We start from the raw sequence: 15,572 nt of genomic DNA, 5'->3' as shown, positions 1-15,572 counted from the left end.
AAAAAATTTTTGTTTAAGGTCTGAATTTGCCAAAAATAAATTAAAAGGATGCTTCTCGCAAGTCGCAACAACTAATTTTTAAAAGGTTTGTTCTGACAAATTTTCCAAGTTTTTATTTAAAATATTATGGATAAAATATTATTTAAATACTACATATTACTATAATGCAATTAATTAAATTTTATCTTTAATACTAGTATAAAATGTTTCATCAAAGTGATATATGTCCTCATACTGTAATTTTTTTAGCATTTGCATACATGTCTTTCTTCAAGTTCAACCATTGTAATATGGGAGTTGCAACCACTTCAAAATTGTCAAAACAGAGAAGTGTTTCACCTAGATAAACAGAGACTACTTCAAAATGATTAATTTCATTATACTTTCAGATGCAAATTATGTGCATTTGGAGGATTAGAGACTAGAGAGCAAAATGTACCATCTCATTGCGATAAATTATGATTCCTAAGGTCCTGGGTAAATACCAGACAGATTTTCTAGTATAATACAAAATTATTCCCAAACGACATGAGGTACACCTCAGTGGCTCAGTCACATAAATATTCTGAAGCATAAAACGACTCAGAGCATCCCATCACAGAATCACCACATCAACACCTCTTCGAATTTGAATTTGCTTCGCAAGTAGCTCAGCATGACGTCTCGCGATTTCCAATTTATCCCTATATTTACTGCTATACACTCTAGTTCGTGGCTTTCTTACATACAGGGATGGATGAGGATCAAAAATAAACTTGTTAACCACGGGAACGTGCCATGTTAGAAAAAGTGCAAGCTCGGAAGCAAAAGCACACCCACCATAGCCAACATACTCTACAGTCTTAAGGTGCTGATGGGAACGTATTGCTTTAACTTGAGCATCCTTCGGGGGTAAATTTGGCGATTCTATCCAGCTCCTATGCAGGCATAGCTGCAAGGCAACATAAATTCATGTCAATACTTCCTGCCATGCCAACTTTAGAGAAAAAAGTGCATTACTCAAACGAGTTATAAAAAGCAGGACATAAAACTCAAAATTATCTTTTGGAAACTAATGATATATTTCTTTAGCTTAATAGCCCTCAATAAATAACAACATTCTTCTCCCTACTTGGCCACTTGTATCTGATATAGGCTGCCATGAGATTGTGTTCATGAGTTTATCTTATAAAAACATCAACTGGAAACGCAGATGGTGGTTTTGACTTTTGAAAGGCCAAAGAGGTAAAAGCAAAACCCACCTTGTTTCATTTTGCAAAATTTATGACAGGATACAATGATCAAGTATTGATCTTGGAAAGCTAAGGAAAAATTCTTGTCAAAGTGTAGAGTGGAGAATGTACTCGCAATTCGCAAAAGAGTCTACAATACCAGGTTTTGTTGATGAAGATATCAACTGCTTAAAGCAAAGCGATCCAATTCACATCATACTTGAGAGAGTTGACACCATTTAATAAAAAAAAACAGCAAAAATAGTAATAATAGATCATATTTATATAAATTATATGAGGATGCATCCTACCTTCAATTTAAATGTATGCAACAGAGGACATGCCTCAATCAAGGAGGTCAAGGAAAAAGAGTTGTAATCAGTTTGGGAATAAAAAATCTCCAGTTGCTTAACATTAGCAAAGGTTGGAAATCCACTAGATGCTGAGCGTACCTACAAAATTAGAATGGATCAAAACCATTTGGAATATACTTGTCCTATGCATCCTAATAACCATTATAACCTATGTTACTCAGACTAGTCATTTCACCTCAAATACCCTATTGACCATGATTGACATGATAATTTGAATATAAGTAACATAAATTACACCCAATTAGCAACATAAGAAGTATTATAGCAAGCAACTAACCTGACACCACTCGATTGAGAGTTTTTCAAGTTGAGAAGAGAAACCAGATAGGATGCCCAAATTACGGAAAATGTGACGGCAATGTGGCCCTCCAAAAGCAGCATCCACCAGTGATGTAACGTTACGATACTCCACATCAATTATAGACTCAAAAAATACAAAAGAAGTAAGATTTGGAGCAAATATATGGAGTGCTTGAATGTTGAGAGGTCTGAAGCACCAAAAAATCTCCAAGTATTTGAGTTTAAGGGATGAGACAACAAGTTTTTGGTGTTTAGAAGGGATGTCAGACCTGGTCTTGCAGCTATGAAGCGATAGACGCTGAAGATTAACACAATTAGATACTACCCATTCAAGTAGAGGTCCATCTATAGACACTGAACTTAAGTGGAGCGATTCAAGTGTAGTGTTCACAATCATGGCAGGGTTGGTAGAAAAAATGTTAGAAAAATGGATCCTTGAACAACCTCCCTCCAAATTGATCTCCAAATTGCGAACCTCTTTACTGAAGGAAAATTTGAGCCAATTGTTAATAACAGCAGCATAAAAAATGCTCAAGGGAAAGTGTATTCTGAAGCTATTAAGATATGGAGCTCCATTTGCATTTATAACCTGGTTAACACATTTAACATAATTATCCATTTCGGGTAGCGCATAGCTTGTATATTTTAGAGTCATTGCAATAGCAGTGGTTTCGGGGTTGTCGAAATCTAGATCCATGAGGTGAGTCCAAACATGTCTCCACCTCTTGGAAAGAAGGCTACTTCTTCCTGCTGTTTTAATATCCACTAAGGACAACATGAAGATCAAAACATCATCAGGTAAGCCACTAATCAAATCCAGATTCCCACTCTCATCATCTTCATTTAGATCTTTATTGAGATCTATGTTCAACTGCCAATAAAGTCAAGAACATTTCTTTTGTAAATAATAAAAAACAAAATGAGTAATTCAAAGTTTCTCTTATTGATAAGATACGGATGTTCACATCACATGTACTCAAATGGTAAACTTGTAAATAAATTGCCTAAAATTTACAAATTTCATGGTAAAATGTAAAATTTCACTCCCTAAAATGTGCATTGTTCATGGCAGAAACGCTAAGAACAGTGCAATTATATTAAATTACAAATTTACCATTCGAGAAACATATTTCACTTATCAATAAGAGGTTCAATTTAATTTCCTAACAAAGTAAATATAAGAGGTTCAAAACACTCACTTTTCTTTTCTGCTTCTGTTTGGGGGCATGGGTTGTTGCTCTAATTTCATAGTTCAATTCTAACATTACAGGGTTCTGCAACACATTAGCAACCAAATTTCATTCGCATAAATAATTTTAGGGATATTTGATTCATTTATCAAATTAGGGCAGGCTCAACATTTTATTTTCTAGCAACATAATCGCTGATTATGATCTTTCATATAATCTTAGTAATTAGAACAAATAGTTCAAATTTTCGAACCCTAAACTTATTACACTGACAATTATATTAAATTCAATCAAATTATATTAGATCAACGGTAAACCCTAGATTGTGAATTGACGTGATATTTTCAAGAAGAAACAACAAACTACCTCAGACGCTGCTTCAATTGGGGATACCAGTATTAGAAGGCGCTTCAATGTAGAAGCTGTAATGGAGAACTGAGAAACAGAGCAAGAGGAGGTCGAGGAGGTCGAGGAGGAGGAGGAGGAGGAGGCGGCTATTTTTAAACACAAAACGATTATGAAAAAACACATCTTTTCTAGATACAAAAATTAAAGGAAAAATAGCCTGTGATAATCCAACATTTTACCGGTCCGCTCAAAATAGTCCCAACTTTAAATTATTATATAATAAATCGTATATTGGGTATTAACTTATGATGGACCATACCCATGGGGCATGGGCAACCTGAGAAACAGGTTAGTAATTAGAACCAATAGTTCAAATTTTCGAACCCTAAACAACTCAGTTGACACCTTTTAATAAAAAAAGGGCAAAAATACGTGCTACGCGTGCGCATGGCTAGAGATAACCAAATTGACACCAGTGTGGGTCAAATGGCCTATAATTCCTTGTTATTATAAGAATTGTCAATTTTTGTCACGAAAAGTACATTATTTTTCATTGTGGTAACTTATTTTTTATCTAATACTCCATATATTACTACTTTTAATTTCATCCAAGAAAATATATATCATCCCCCCCCCCCCTCCCCAACATTTTTCTTTTTTCATATGGTCATATTCCCCATGTTAGTCCTATATTTTGCAAGTGAATCATCTTTAGACTATCAAGGTGGCAAATTATTATATTCTCAAAAACCTTTATCTCTCTATATATAATACTAAAGCTTAAAAAAATAATATTTTTTTCAAATGGAACACTAAACAAGTTAAACATAAGTAACATATTGTACAAAGATGCTTTGACAATACTAAATCTGATGTTTGAACATTCCATCTTTGACAATACTAAGGGTCTGTTCTCTTCGGCATAAAACAGCTGAACTGAACTGAACTGAACTTATTGGAGCTGAATTGAACTGGACTGAACTGAACTGAACTTATTGGAGCTGAACTGAACTGCACTGAACTTATTGGAGCTGAACTGAATTGAATTGAATTGAATTAAATTAAACTAAATTGAATGTAATAAGGGCCTGTTCTCTTCGGCATAAAAACAACTGAACTGAACTTTACTTATTGGAGCTGAACTAAACTAAACTGAACTTATTGGAGCTGAACTGAACTGAACTGAACTAAACTGAATTGAATTGAATTGAATTGAATTGAATTGAATTAAATTGAATGTAATAAATATATAAATAATATTTTTAACAATAATAATATGAATATTAAATAATAATTAAAATGATAAGTAATAATAATGTATAATAATAATAGTATTTTGGATATTTTTAAATGATAGTTATAAATAAATAATATTAATAATCATAATTATTAATAATAATAATTAATGATAATAATGATAATTAATAATAATTATTTTATGTTATTTGTATTAATATATTAATACTTGATGATGATATATAATAACAATAATATCTAAGAAGTAAATTAATATTGCTATTTTAATAATTAGATTTAATAATATAAAAATATTTAGTAATAAAAATAATGATTGGGTTGGACCGCGAAAATTACATCATAAAACGTCTTGACGCGATTTGATTGGTTTATGGGCTAAAAAAGTGGGTTTATTTGTGCTTTGACCTAAACCATATTCCTCCTAATAATAATAGTAATAATAATGAGTAAAGATATAATAAACAAAATAATATATAGAAACAATAATAATAATAATAATAATAATAATAATAATAATACTTAATAGTAATGATATATATTTAAATAATAATAATAATAAGAGTAATTAGTAAAATAAATTATTCCAACATAATAATAATATTTAACAAAATGGTTACAAAAGAATGAAGCTGAACTGAACTGAACTGAACTGAACTTATTGGAGCTGAACTGAACTGAACTGAACTTATTGGAGCTGGACTGAACTGAAAATAAGCTGGGGAGAACAGGCCCTAAATATATAAATAATATTTTAAACAATAATAATATGAATATTAAATAATAATTATAATGATAAGTAATAATAATGAATAATAATAATAATAATAATAATAATAGTATTTTGGATATTTTAAAATGATAGTTATAAATAAATAATATTAATAATCATAAATTAATAATAATAATTAATGATAATAATGATAATTAATAATAATTATTTTATATTATTTGTATTGATTAATATTACTGATGATGATATATAATAACAATAATATCTAAAAAGTAAATTAATATTATTATTTTAATAATTAGATTTAATAATATAAAAATATTTAGTAATAAAAATAATGATTGGGTTGGACCGCGAAAATTACATCATAAAACGTCTTGACTCAATTTGATTGGTTTATGGGCTAAAAAAAGTGGGTTTATTTGTGCTTTGACCTAAACTATGTTCCTCCTAATAATAATAGTAATAATAATGAGTAAAGCTATAATAAAAAAATAATATATGGAAACAACAACAATAATAATAATAATACTTAATAATAATGATATATATTTAAATAATAATAATAATAATGATAATAATAATAATAATAATATAATAATAATAATAATAATAATAATAATAATAATAATAATAAGAGTAATTAGTAAAATAAACTACCAACATAATAATAATATTTAACAAAATGGTTATAAAAGAATGGAGCTGAACTGAACTGAACTGAACTGAACTTATTGGAGTTGAACTGAACTGAACTGAACTAAACTTATTGGAGCTGAACTGAACTTATTAGAGCTGAACTGAACTGAAAATAAGCTGGGAGAACAGGCCCTAAATTCGATATTTGAACATTCCATCTTTACACTTAAATCATGATTTATATATCTATAATAATTTCATGGTCAGACATTACATGATCATTTGGGTGGATATAAATAGAGTATACGAAGATAAATCATTCATCCATATAAGTCAGTAATCTACCAGCACGTTACAATAGGTTTGATACCCTCGTAGATTTGGCGATGCAATTTTCACATAGCTTGAGATAGGTAGGTATCTTACAGGATATCCAGACGTAATCCTCTGTAACTTGCATAAAAAAGATGTTCCAAAGAAATATTAGTACTAAAATGTTATAGGATGTTAAATATAACATGAATAAAATAATAAATAAATAAAAACAAAAGCATACTTGTAGTTTAGGAGGAAGTAATGAATGAAGGTATAAATTTCAAGGGCAGATGCATCCCAAGCACGTGCTTACTTCCTGCTCCAGAAGGTAAAAGCCTTACTCTTGTTTTTGGACGTTACAATCTTCAACAATCACTTTGCGAGTTTAGAGTTGAGTCAATAACAGTAGCACTTATTACATCCCATCTCGAAGGATTATATTCTTTAGAATTCAAGTACTCGTCTGAAACTCGGTGAGCACTTTTAAGCCATGGCAATATCCTTCAACCTAAAGTTCTTTCGAGATGTCAAAGTCTGTATTACTACTTATGTTGTCATCAAATACCCACTTATCAAATTCCTCATGAGCCGCATATTCAAACTTAATCTTTCATTACTTTTTTAGATCTTAAAATTTTGTACTTGCATTCATCCTGCAAAAAAAAAAATGAGGTGAGCAATATTTCAGAGGGGGTAAGGGTCTGTTCTCTTCGGCATAAAACAATTGAACTGAACTGAACTGAACTGAACTTGTTGGAGCTGAACTGAACTGAACTTGTTGGAGCTGAACTGAACTGAACTGAATTGAATTGAATAGAATTAAATTAAATTGAATTAAATTGAATGTAATAAATATATAAACAATATTTTATACAATAATAATATGAATATTAAATAATAATTATAATGATAAGTAATAATAATGAATAATAATAATAATAATAATAGTATTTTGGATATTTATAAATGATAGTTATAAATAAATAACATTAATAATCATAAATTAATAATAATAATAATAATTAATGATAATAATGATAATTAATAATTATTATTTTATATTATTTGTATTAATATATTAATACTTGATGATGATATATAATAACAATAATATCTAAGAAGTAAATTAATATTACTATTTCAATAATTATATTTAATAATATAAAAATATTTAGTAATAAAAATAAGGGAAAATTCCTCAGATACTCCTAAGGTTTGGCATAATTCCCAAATTACCCCCCACATTTGGGGAATTCCTCATATACCCCCGAGGTTTGTGTTTGTGCTCAAGATACCCTTACTATGGATGGAAACCTAACGCCATTAGGTTTTCCTCTCCTTCTCCACCCATCATCCTCCATTGATGAACATGGAAGCTTTCTCTCTCCTCCCAACCCACTCTAAAGCCCTAACCACCCAACCCCCACCACTTCCCCTTCCTCCCACCCCTCCCCCAACCCCGCATCCCCCACCCCCTGCCAGTCGCAACCCCCATTTTCGCAATCTCTCTCTCTCCTCTGTTATTTCCCAAATCCCAAATCTCCGACTGAAGAAGATCGATTTCGCCACTGCTCATTAACCAAAGTGAACTGGTCATCGATTCGACTAGGTGGGGAAGGGGTGGGGTCGATTTCGACGGGGTTCTGGGCATCGATTTCGAGGGGATGGGGTGGGGGAGGGGTGGGGTTCTCGTGACGGGGTGGGGGAGGGGGGCAAGCTGCAGGGGTGGGGGGAGGGGGCTGCTGGGGTGGTGGGAGGTGGGGGAGGGGGCTTGCGGGGGTAGGGGTGGGGGAAGGGGAGGTGGTGGGGTTGGGTGGTTAGGGCTTTAGAGTGGGGTGGGAGGAGAGAGAAAGCTTCCATGTTCATCAATGGAGGATGATGGGTGGAGAGAGAAAAAGAAATTGGAAGAATGAGAGGAAAACCTAACGGCGTTAGGTTTTCATCCATAGTACGGGTATCTTGAGCACAAACACAAACCTCGGGGGTATCTGAGGAATTTCCCAAATGTGGTGGGTAATTTGGGAATTACGCCAAACCTCAGGGGTACCTGAGAAATTTTCCCTAAAAATAATGATTGGGTTGGACAGCGAAAATTACATCATAAACCGTCTTGACGCGATTTGATTGGTTTATGGGCTAAAAAAAGTGGGTTTATTTGTGTTTTGATCTAAACCATGTTCCTCATAATAATAGTAATAATAATGAATAAAGCTATAATAAACAAAATAATATATAGAAACAACAACAATAACAACAACAATAACAACAACAATAACAATAACAATAACAATAACAATAACAATAACAATAACAATAATAAGAGTAAGAGTAATTAGTAAAAATAAATTATACCAACATAATAATAATATTTAACAAAATGGTTATAAAAGAATGAAGTTAAACTGAACTGATTGGAGCTGAACTGAATTGAACTGAATTGAAAATAAGATGGGGAGAACAGGCCTTAAGTCGTTAAAAGTGATTGATGGTTGGTGAAGCTGCATGGTACTTAACTACTTATGTTTTGTGGTGAGTAATACAGCCGCCAAACATATTATAGTATTTTGCTACGAGGAGGTGAGTAGATCACACGAGATAGTATGCTAACTCATAAGGTTAGAACAAGATATACATATACACTTAGTGTAAACATAATTATCTTGGAGTACTTCACATAAATTAGCTGAATTGCCAAAAAAAAGTTTTCCAATTATAATACATGCTGAACTGCCGGGTTGCTTTAGCAATAAGGTAACCTATTCCTCTTCTCGTTCTGAAAATATAGCAGAGAAGCCAAAATTATCAACTCGGTCATGTTCCCTACTACTACTAAACTATCCCCTATCCGTTTTTTCACTAAAAAAATCCCAACTAATAAACTATCTATCCATTATCGCCACAAAAAACCCCTTCTACAAGATCACGTCTGAGCTTCTCGACAATGGGGTCACTTGGCAACCTCATCATGGGGCTAAACTACGATGATGAAAAAATTGCCTTCATCTTACGGGTTGCCCTTTAATGGAGCCAATTCTTTATCTTGCTCGTCTGTAGGAGGCAGGGATTTTTGAATGTTTTCCCTCAAGAAGCTTTTTGCATATAGTGAACCGAAGACAATAACCTGGTGCAAATAGTATGCATTATTAAACAATCTTACTGCAATTTTGGACAAAAGTACCAAAAGGACAAGGGTCTTACTGCTCCAATCCATTGCAATGGGCTTAAAGGATGAGCAAACCATAGGCATGAGAGCAGGATGCTGATAAGCTGCATTTATAGAGGACACTTGTTTCAGCAAGTTACTCATTGTAACAACAATTACAAAGAAACAAAAAACGTAACGTATAGAGCAAAACTCACCTGTCTTGTAGTCATTATGGTTGCAAATGTGAGAGCACCAAAGGTCCGAATTGTATAAGAAATGAAGAACTGACTAGCAGTAGCTACCTGTACAAGCTCCAAATATATATCACAATGATGCACCACCTTATTATATAAAAAATTAAGACATGCTGCAAATTGGATTTCCCAAGATTGACATTATAAAAGATATGGATCTTACAATTGAAAGTAATACAATATCGTATAAACAATCGTTGTGCCTATGTATAAAATCTACAGCTGCTAGAAGTTGCCCCTGTAATACAAGTCCTGCCAAGCAAAAGAATAAATTCATCAAAATATGTGCAAAAGTCTACATTCCACAGATAGTTGTGCTTGTAAAATCAATTCAATCCAAAACAAACATACAGAATAATCACTTCAAAGGTAATAAAGTTACCAAGTTCTCCAATGGCTCCAATGTCTGGAAAAACATAGGGAAAGGCTGGAGGCTTCTCCAGGACAATTGCTTTTGGAGCCTAGGAAATGGTCGAAAAATTAACTTATGGGCCGATAACTGGTTAAGCATAGGCTCGCTTAGATCCATCATTCAAGGCCCGCTTATGCCTCTTGAGGAAGAAATGATGGTCTCTCACATTGTAGTTAATGGCAAATGGGATGTTACTCAGCTCTCAATGGTCCTCCCCCCTAGAATCCTCAATAGAATTCTCAGTTTTCACCCTCCTTCCGATGAAAATTGGGACGACATGCTCATACCCTCCTTTACCACTCCTAAAGGTTTCTCTCTGGCAAGGGCATATGAGGCCCAATTTCATGGCCCCTGCAAGAAGGTGGACTGGTTTTGGAACCCCTCCATGGAGCCTAAACTAAAATTTTTCTTCTGGCTATTATGGAGGGACCGGATCCCCCATAAATGGCTTCTGTACATTCGTCATATTACCCCTAACTCTAATTGCCCGAGATGTGTTTCCCATGGGGAAGATTCCGACTACGTCATTCGAGGATGTACTTTTTTCCAAGATGTCTGGGCACTCTGTACACAACCTTTGCACTTGACTGTCCCCTTAGTAGACTGGTTACAAATGAACTTAGAGAGTGAAGGGGTCTTTAGAGGGTATGCTTGGACGGACATTTTTCCTTACCTATGTCATGAATTATGGAAAGATCGTATTGAGAGTGCTTTAAAGGGGAAGAACCCATCCCAATCCACATCGGTCATTGACCGCGCAATCACTCTGACAGCCGCTAGGGCCCAAGCGTACTACCAGACCACGAGTATTTAAAATTTGCAAAATTTTAGGCAATCTAACCCCTTCATAAATGAAAACCAGGAGATGTACATCAATGTGGATGCTTCATTCACTCATATCAATGATAATATTGGGGTAGGAGGCGTTGCCCGAAATAGGTGGGGGGAATGGGTCGTGGGTTTTAGCCAGAAAACTTATGCTTGTGATTCTTTTATGTCTGAATTAAAGGCCATTGAACAAGGTCTCCATATTGTGAAATTACATGACATTCATCCAGCTACTCTATATTCGGATTGTCTACAGGTGATTAATCTCCTTTGTAATAATGATGGTTTTCCTGACAATTATATGAGTGTGTTGGATAACTGCAGAAAGCTTTGGAAGGAACTCCCAAATCTGAAGATTAAGCATTGTAAGAGGCAACACAACAAGATCGCGGATGCATTAGCTAAAGCTTGTCGTATTAGTAAGGATAGTACAAATGTAACTAGGACTTCTTCCTCCCCTCCTAGTATTTGTATGAGTTTGTACCTTTCGGAATGTATGAACACTTAATTCATATTTGATAGTTTACTTTGTTCACCCAAAAAAAAAAAAAGGTAATAAAATTTATGGTTTCAGTAATCTAAATATGTCAGGTGACTTGCAATAAATTACCAGTAACATGGAATGCACCTTATGTAAATTCAACATGTAGATATCCATTCTCACATGTCAAAATAAAACAAATAGACCAACAGATGAAAGCATGAAGCAATGGGATTAATAAAACAAGGGCACCTACCAGTCAAACTTAACACACAGGAGCACAATGTTGTGTAAAATATTTGGTTGTGTATTTCCATATTGTAACCTTTAAATAATTTATCTTGGAATGTACTTGTAAAGCCATCAAATCTGCACCACAAGGAAACAATGACAGTTATGATGTAAAACTCAAAGCAGCACAACACAGGATAAAATAGAGAGTAATACCCCAGATATCCAGCCATGAGGGACATACCCCAAACTGTGCTCTCTCTCCCTTTCTTGTAGGGGCTGATATCATCTCCTGCCTGTATTATAGAAGAAACAACAGCAACAAAAGGGTCATGACTCCAAAAATAAACATCGAAAAAAGAGGGTCACTACCCAAACATAATTGCCAATGATAAGATGACTAACAACTACAGTAATACAGTTAAAGATAAATACGAAGTATATAGCAAGCATTACTTTTATAAGGCAAGTTTACATTCAAACAAGTGCATTAGCAGGCCACCGTTACAAATGCGGACGCCTTAAAACTCAATAAGAAATGAATAGGAAAATCTAAAAAGAATATTCCGGCTAAACTGAGCAGGAAAACACCATTTCAGATGCATGAAGTTGCTTTAAACAGCACTAAAAAGCACAATCTAAAGCTGGAAAAAAATTCAAACAAAATCATAATACTAACCGGATATAGAATAAACACTGAACATCCAATGGTCACGAGGACAGCCCACAAATAATCAATCCCCTTGTATCTTTTCTGCATGATTATAGAACCCCAAATCTGCAAGTGCAAGGAAAGGAGAGTTGATCAACCATCTAGCAAAGAAAGCTAAAATAAGATATACAGAAAAATGCTAGCCTCAGCCCCAGGATATTTTAGAACCAAGCTATTAACAATAGTCATTTTCAATCTTCATAATGGCAAGGGTAAAACATAAATAGAGCAACAAACAAGAGGGAAAAAAAGTTGCAGAACACTAAAATTAACAGGTACAAATTCACTATGACGCTTGTCAACCAATCAACAAGCTACAAATGCTTGTATGGGGAGTAAAACTGACACCTTATTGATAACTTTTTACTATGAGAAAACTAAGAATAACCATAGCTACAATAGAAGTAAACAATCCCAAATCCAGCGCCTCTTCTATAATGAAGAGTAATGATGTATAGCTCAAGAAAGAGGAAATAAACTTACCATGACTGGTATCATTTTGGCACATTTTGCAAGAGTCTGGACAGGAAAACTGACATATTTAAGGGCCTGAGAGAAACAAGAAGGTTTGTTCAAACTTCAATCCCAAACTTTCACCATTAACAAATTGACCACGGATTTCATCAAATTCAATTCTACGGTACCTAAGGAGCATCTACTTACCTCATACTGGCATGTTGTGGTTAGAATATTTGTTACAGACACCACACAGTACTTATAAACAGGGGCAACAGGATCCAAAGCTTTCTTACTCGCCTAAATAAACAAATCGACGAATGGCAAGAGTCAAAGCAATGACACAATTAAAGCATATAACAGCAAAACATTATAAATGTAATGTCGAGTATTACAGCCACATCAGTTCACAGAATATCTAGATCCGTTTAATAACGTTTTTACCACTAAAGAAGCGGCAGATACAGCTGAGGTCGTAAGACGATTGCAGAAGACTAGAAATAGTGAGTATGTGAAGAACTCTTTGTTTTGTCCATACGGAATTCTCATGAGCTTTTCCTGCAAGATCACAAATCTTCAGCTAAGAAACCAAAGAAATAAGCAAAACGCAACATTCTTCAACGCAATTAGTTAAAAAAAATAATAAGCATATAATTCCACATTCATCACACCATATGCAGCCTTCAACTCTTCAATCTTAATCATATTGCCGCCATTTTTTATGAATTTGAATCTAAAATCTGCAATTTCTACACAAATTAATCATATTCCACAGCTCCCTAGAGCTTAAGTTAATATAATTATTAGCTTCAAGCTTGAAGTATAAATGAATAAATCAATAAAACTCATTTTAAATGTTCCTACAATTTTATTAAGCTCGCAATTTATTTAATCTGCTTCAAATAATCAACATTATCCAAAAAAAAAAAAAGACATTATAAATTGCAGAAAAATTGAAGCAGATAATATCATCAAATCTAATGGTTTTTTTTACTAATTAATCGGCAATGTAAAGAATTTAAATTACCTGTAAAACACCATAGATGACGAGAGTAACAATGATTCCGCCGACAGCAAAAGCTCCTTTAAATAGCTTGTTCTCTTTAACAGCTACCACCGGAGAATCCATTGTTAAGATCTTTCTGTAATGTTAATCAGTTCATCTTCCAATAAATCTCCAGAAACATTTAAGTCGATTCTTATTGGCCCCAAATTTAAACCCTAACGGGGCGTTTGGTATGAGGGATTGGGAGTTTGGGGATTAGAGGATGGGATTGGGAATGGGAGTTAGGGTGCGTTCTGTTCAACTTAAAAAATTAAGTTTCAGGTCCAATAAGTTCAGATAAGTTCAGATAAGTTCAGATAAGTTGCAATAAGGTCTAATAAGTGCAATAAGTTCCAATAAGGTCTAATAAGGTCCAATAAGTTTCAATCAGGTGCAATAAGTTCCAATCAGGTGCAATAAGTTTCAATCAGGTCCAATCAGGTCTAATAAGGTCCAATAAGGTCCAAATAGTCAATGTTTAATAAACATTTGCATTATTGTCCACTATTTTGTTATTCATAATTTCATATCACTATTAGCGGATTATGTTATTAGAATTTTAATTAAAGTACCACAATGATTATATAGTATTATACTTGTATTAGTGTCTATTATTTTATTAATTATTTGTATTATGTCTATTATTTATTATTTTATTATTTATTTATATTATGCTATTATTTTATTATTCATATTAGTATTAGCTGATTATGTTATTATTAAAATTTTTTATTAAAGTACCACAATGTATAGTATTATACTTGTATTATTGTCTATTATTTGATTATTCATATTGCTATTGAATAATATTATAATCATGGTCAAATAATTAAGGTTAACAATAATAATAATAATTATAATTACAAATATTTGAGAGGTGTTGAAGCGACTGTGTTGAGAAGAAAGGAGAAGTAATGAGAAGAAATTTGAGAGGTGTTGAAGCTACTGTGACTTTGAACATTTTTTTCTCTTTCTTCTAGTAACATTCAAATAAATGAAAGGTGAAGAAAGCTGAAGAAATGAATGAAGGAGTTGTTGTTAGCAATAAATGTTCAGCTTATTTTCATTGATTAGGAAAAGGAGAATCAGGCCCATAATCAAGCCCTTTACAATGAAAGTTCACTGCCTTTTGCTCAGCTTAGATTAGTAACTACTAGTATTTTATAAAATTAATTTTTTGATTTTCTACTAGTGTTTTATAAAATTAAAACAACACTATTAGATATACTAGTTGTTGCTCCGCGCGCCTACGCGCACGGCGCCCCAAAATAGTATGATTGTGATATTTGTAATCCGTTAGACTTAAATGGTGAAATATCTATTTAGCATGTATTCCAAACAGACGCTGAGTATACACGTTGTATTAGTTGCATCAGGAAAACCAATGTATATCAGGACACACGTTGTACACGTTGTATTAGTTACTTTCCTCCTAATGTATCCCTCATTTTCTTCGAAAAAAATATTCATACAATCCCAAATACAATATTATCACAATAATGGTAACTTACATAATTTTTCAAAAAAAAAAATTATTATTATAAAGAAACAAAGTCAAACATTTGTAGTTCTACTCTTTATTTCTCTCTTGTTATCCTTATCGTCCCATTTCCCGCCAACCTTTCCTGATTTCTATCTCTAACT

At 33.2% G+C, this 15,572-nt stretch overlaps 2 protein-coding genes across 4 annotated transcripts; both read right to left on the bottom strand.

Annotated features, from left to right (window-relative positions):
• Positions 1–422: 422 nt before the first annotated feature.
• On the bottom strand, positions 423–3,598 carry LOC104907746 (F-box protein At5g03100). 2 transcript variants are annotated; one of them, XM_010696725.4, is made up of 5 exons: positions 3,442–3,598; positions 3,085–3,159; positions 1,863–2,756; positions 1,523–1,663; positions 423–931 (listed from the first exon to the last, which is right to left on the bottom strand). In XM_010696725.4, exons 2-5 carry the CDS (start codon positions 3,148–3,150, stop codon positions 596–598), a joined length of 1,437 nt encoding a protein of 478 aa, XP_010695027.3. In that variant the 5' UTR covers positions 3,151–3,159; positions 3,442–3,598; the 3' UTR covers positions 423–595. The 2 variants fall into 2 exon arrangements, with proteins under 2 accessions (XP_010695027.3, XP_010695025.3); XM_010696723.4 differs by lacking the exon at positions 1,523–1,663.
• Positions 3,599–9,010: 5,412 nt separating this feature from the next.
• Positions 9,011–14,127, bottom strand: LOC104907747 (UDP-galactose/UDP-glucose transporter 5). 2 transcript variants are annotated; one of them, XM_048642758.1, is made up of 12 exons: positions 13,911–14,051; positions 13,555–13,623; positions 13,328–13,441; positions 13,091–13,183; positions 12,911–12,976; positions 12,395–12,493; positions 11,932–12,011; positions 11,741–11,853; positions 9,927–10,015; positions 9,725–9,811; positions 9,563–9,631; positions 9,011–9,485 (listed from the first exon to the last, which is right to left on the bottom strand). In XM_048642758.1, the coding sequence occupies exons 2-12, from the start codon at positions 13,555–13,557 to the stop codon at positions 9,369–9,371; spliced, it is 930 nt and encodes a 309-aa protein (XP_048498715.1). In that variant the 5' UTR covers positions 13,558–13,623; positions 13,911–14,051; the 3' UTR covers positions 9,011–9,368. The 2 variants fall into 2 exon arrangements, with proteins under 2 accessions (XP_048498715.1, XP_010695028.1); XM_010696726.3 differs by lacking the exon at positions 13,555–13,623 and having other exon boundaries at positions 13,911–14,127.
• Positions 14,128–15,572: the final 1,445 nt, after the last annotated feature.

Source organism: Beta vulgaris, chromosome 4 (assembly GCF_026745355.1).
Source record: "Beta vulgaris subsp. vulgaris cultivar EL10 chromosome 4, EL10.2, whole genome shotgun sequence".
NCBI classification, from domain to species: domain Eukaryota; kingdom Viridiplantae; phylum Streptophyta; class Magnoliopsida; order Caryophyllales; family Amaranthaceae; genus Beta; species Beta vulgaris.
Note: the sequence above shows the minus strand (reverse complement) of the source record. Positions and strands in the feature narration are given on the sequence as shown.

Bases quoted from the DNA above. Each gene is read 5' to 3' on its own strand.
- LOC104907746 (XM_010696725.4), bottom strand. From the start codon at position 3,150: ATGTTAGAATTGAACTATGAAATTAGAGCAACAACCCATGCCCCCAAA. The intron at 1,664-1,862 runs GTTAGTTGCTTG...CTAATTTTGTAG, and splicing joins TCTCAATCGAGTGGTGTCAG to GTACGCTCAGCATCTAGTGG. The intron at 932-1,522 runs GTAGGATGCATC...GTTGCCTTGCAG, and splicing joins TGCATACATTTAAATTGAAG to CTATGCCTGCATAGGAGCTG.
- LOC104907747 (XM_010696726.3), bottom strand. From the start codon at position 14,012: ATGGATTCTCCGGTGGTAGCTGTTAAAGAGAACAAGCTATTTAAAGGA. The intron at 10,016-11,740 runs GTAGGTGCCCTT...TTTGCTTGGCAG, and splicing joins CTGTGTGTTAAGTTTGACTG to GACTTGTATTACAGGGGCAA. The intron at 9,486-9,562 runs GTAAGACCCTTG...TATTTGCACCAG, and splicing joins CATTGCAATGGATTGGAGCA to GTTATTGTCTTCGGTTCACT.